At 31.2% G+C, this 3,959-nt stretch overlaps 1 protein-coding gene across 1 annotated transcript; it reads right to left on the bottom strand.

The window, feature by feature from the left end:
* Positions 1-325: 325 nt before the first annotated feature.
* Positions 326-3,422, bottom strand: LOC126837469 (uncharacterized). The gene is made up of 3 exons (XM_050571383.1): positions 3,190-3,422; positions 1,761-2,980; positions 326-675 (listed from the first exon to the last, which is right to left on the bottom strand). The coding sequence occupies exons 2-3, from the start codon at positions 2,295-2,297 to the stop codon at positions 646-648; spliced, it is 567 nt and encodes a 188-aa protein (XP_050427340.1). The 5' UTR covers positions 2,298-2,980; positions 3,190-3,422; the 3' UTR covers positions 326-645.
* Positions 3,423-3,959: the final 537 nt, after the last annotated feature.

Genomic DNA, 3,959 nt, shown 5'->3' with positions numbered 1-3,959 from the left:
ATTTTAATTTTTAAGGCTTTTTCTGTTGTTGTTATTTCAACTTAAAGTTAAGATTATACAATTTATCCAAAAATGTCTACAATGCATACAATTTGATAAAATACAAGAAACAATTACAAAGTATTTGTTATCCATTGCTTTTAAACGCAAGTGCTAAATATAAGTTAAGTAAGATGCGAAAAAGTAATACCATACTAACACTGCCTTTTTCTCCTAAAATTTCAATTAAATAACTAGCTTCAAAGGTACAACCAATGTTTAAATTTACTAAGTCAATATAATATTTTGAAAAATAAGAGCTTGGATTTATTAAACGCTAATTAATAAATAATGTTGGATAAAAATAAAATTAAAAATTAAAAAATGGCACAAATAGATTAATTAGTACAAACCTACTTTATAGACACGCTTCCACACTCACATCCTTTATGCGTCTTAATAATATGTCATAATTTTATATACATGTAAAAATAACTAGTTTTAATAAAAAGTAAAATATAATTTTAATAGTATCAATATTTACAACTTTGCAACAGTCGTCTGTTGACATAGGTTCAGTCTTATTTCAGGACTAGGCAATATTTTTTAACACAACCAATTTTGTTTGAGCTGCTCTCCATTTTTTCTCCGCTCTCTACTTCTTCTCTACTTTTTCTTCAATAGGGCAGTTTCAATCTGAAATAAAAAACATTTTGAATTTTCTATCACTGAATATGACATAATATCAGCTATATTATACATAAATATAATAAATATATCCTTAATATACACGACCATATTTAAAAAGATTATTAGTAATAACTGATGATTGTTATAATGACAAAATATTGTTTTAATTGTGTAATGAATGTTATATTGTTATGTGGTTTCAACAGAGACTGATTAGAATTTCATAAAAATAATTTTAGGAATTTTCAACATAGGTACCAATTTATATTAATCAATAAATTATCAAAAGTATTGTTAGAAAAACTAAATAATAAGAGTTTTTTATTTGTTATTTCCAACAAATGTTATTGTAAAATAAATGCTTAGTACGTAGAAATAGGCCTAGATTAAAATAAAACTTACACGTTAATTTGTAATAATCCTAAATCGGTTAATCTAGCTAGTCTTATAGACAACAAACCCTATTGGCCTGTAAGGACCTAAATATTATTATTTATCTCACACAAATTAACTACTTTAATACTTTAATAGAATTAGTGATTTACAAAGAAAAAAATGTTATAATTAGGTATTAAAGTTCAGAATAGTGCATTAATATTTCCTTTATTTTAACATTTAACACGTATAAAGAATTATATCGGCAGCGATTATATAGATATATATTTATTTTAATTTAAAAGGGCTACTAGCGTAGACAAAATATTAATAAATGAACGTATAGTTAATTTTTAAGTAACGTCTTTTTAGATAATTAGCAAATCATATACAACATAATTATGATAGCTTAAATAATGTGTTGTGAAAAATATTATATAGTATCATACTTAAATTTATAAACTTATTTAAATTTTGAATTAAATAAAAAATTGGTAAATATCCAATCGTCTTCTATGACGCTTCACTACTGCTGCTAACCCGACTACTAACCTAACGAGTTCAAACTAAGATTCGAGATTACAGACATAGGTAAATTGATAGACCACACTGTATTTTGATGGCCTGTTTAAATAACGATGTACCCCAATATTCTTATAAAATACATTTATATACAACAAAAAAAAATGTTTACATACCAAGTATAGGTAAATTACCTTTTTAGCATCGTAAGGACAACCATTTTGAATTGCGTATGTCAGACATTCCATGTATCCGTAAGAAGCAGCGGTCAAAGTTGTAGATTTATTCCATGGACAGCCATATTCGTGTAGTAACTTCAAACCTTGCAAGTTGCCAGTACCAGCGGCAGCAGTACATACCTCTTCTCCTCCACTAGACATACCACAAAAAGAATCTTCAACTCGCTCTGCATAATTACTTCTCCATGGACATCCGTTCTCGAGTGCATATTTCAGACAATCCAAATTACTGCTACATGCAGCACTTAGCAGAGTTGACCTAGTCCATGACCCTCCATTCAGGTGTCCAAATTTTAAACATTTCAAATGTCCGCAACACGCTGCATCTTCACAGACATTTGAAATGTAAGTACACCGTTTATTGGCCCTAATGAATTTAATTATATTACTGCAACACGGCCCTATGTCCATGGCCGTGTTGTTCAAATTGTCATAATATAACTTTTGCTGTTCGCTGCATGCATCGTATGCCAAAACGGTCAATGGAAACATTTTGTCGTTTGAATTAGACTACACTAGACTCTCACTAATAAAGTTAAAAAAAAAAACTGTGTTTTTCGAACAAAAATGTTGGTGTATTAATAGTGCGGTAATAAAATGTATTACGTTGTTGTTTTTCAACGAGCCACACAGTAAAAAAATAAGTAATAACAACTGTTAACACGCACTGTTCTTGTTTTTACTTGGAAATATTTTTACCGCAACGGGAAAAACCGAAAATGTACGTCTTGTGTATGATAAATTATTCTATTCGCTAAACAAAACAATAAAATCGAACGTACCGCGAATGATGGTTATCACATATAACGGGCACAGATCGAAATAAACAATTTGATTTAACGTGGGTTTTTTTAGATACCTTTTTGTACGAATTTAATTATTATTAAAAAAAAATAAATCACATCTAAACGAAACTACGACACGATACGAGAGAGCAGAGGCAGCAAATGGCAACGGACATATTAATTGAGATATTGGGACCAGGGAGTTGGAGGGCGGAGACGGCAGACCTGGTAATATTGATTTTAAATACAGCCAGGAGGGACGTAGTGCGCCTGCGCGTCGGTGGTAAGCGCTCGCGGTATCTACCGCCATTGCCGCGATTTATAAACATCCGTCCGTCGCCCAATTATTAGTCATCACTAGGGGTGGTGACTGGTGACTAATATCCTACCCTGTAAAAAAAAATATATATATATATATAATAGTAAATACGATGAGTCATGCTGGGACGCGTGACTCATATATGTGGCCTACCCTTATTTAAAAAAAAAAAAAAATATATAAATATGATAAATCAGAGGTTGCCAAACTGTGCGCCGCTAATGAACATATTATTTTATCACAGGTCATCTTGTCTTCTTTGAAATAAATAGGTACTTACATAATGACAATATCGATAAATTTCCACGGATGAAATCTGCAAAAGACGGAAAATCTTATTGAGTTGTCGTGCGACAATTATACAGCCGCAGGGGCGTAGTGTGCATGTAAGCACTGTAAGCACTGCTTACACTTTAAATCGAAGAAAAAAGAAAATCGATCATTCAAGATTAGTACATTGTAAATTATTTTCAAGATCATATTTTTATTTATTTGAAGTCGTAACTCGTAGTTGTTTTCGTTATCTTTTTGCCATGTGTGGCCATGCTACCCGCCGATTACCTACCTACTATTATTTCCCATCGAGTGACGATCTATTTTTGATATTTATTGTTATTGGCATATCGCACCTAATATACCGTGTAACACGTTCTAAAATTGCTTACGTGCTGTCGTTGTTTCTGTATGGTCTAGTGTCATGGAGGGGGCCACGTATTAAGCTACAGTTTGTAAGCACATTTGATTCTGCTTATGCGGGTAGTGACTAGCGCCGACGGTACAATTATCAGTATAATTTAGACCTTTTTTCGACGTTTATTGTCATTTCGCGTTTGTTTATTGTTTTCTTATCTACACACTGTTGTTCGCTACATAAATTCTCCGTTCTCTTCAATATATATAACATGGATTCTTTGGCAAATACTTCAGATTTACGATTAAATGATAATAATTATTGTAAATGTATCATTGAACAGTTGTTACAAAAATCTTTTGGATCTAATACATTATCTGTAAAACAAAATATTATAAATGAAGGAAGACCTACTCCAA

The sequence above is a fragment of the Adelges cooleyi genome, unplaced genomic scaffold (genome assembly GCF_023614345.1).
Source record: "Adelges cooleyi isolate 19-005CV unplaced genomic scaffold, UGA_ACOO_1.1 ACOO_flye_CR_arks_rails_tigmint_CR_PRNA_106, whole genome shotgun sequence".
NCBI classification, from domain to species: Eukaryota; Metazoa; Arthropoda; class Insecta; order Hemiptera; family Adelgidae; genus Adelges; species Adelges cooleyi.
Note: the sequence above shows the minus strand (reverse complement) of the source record. Positions and strands in the feature narration are given on the sequence as shown.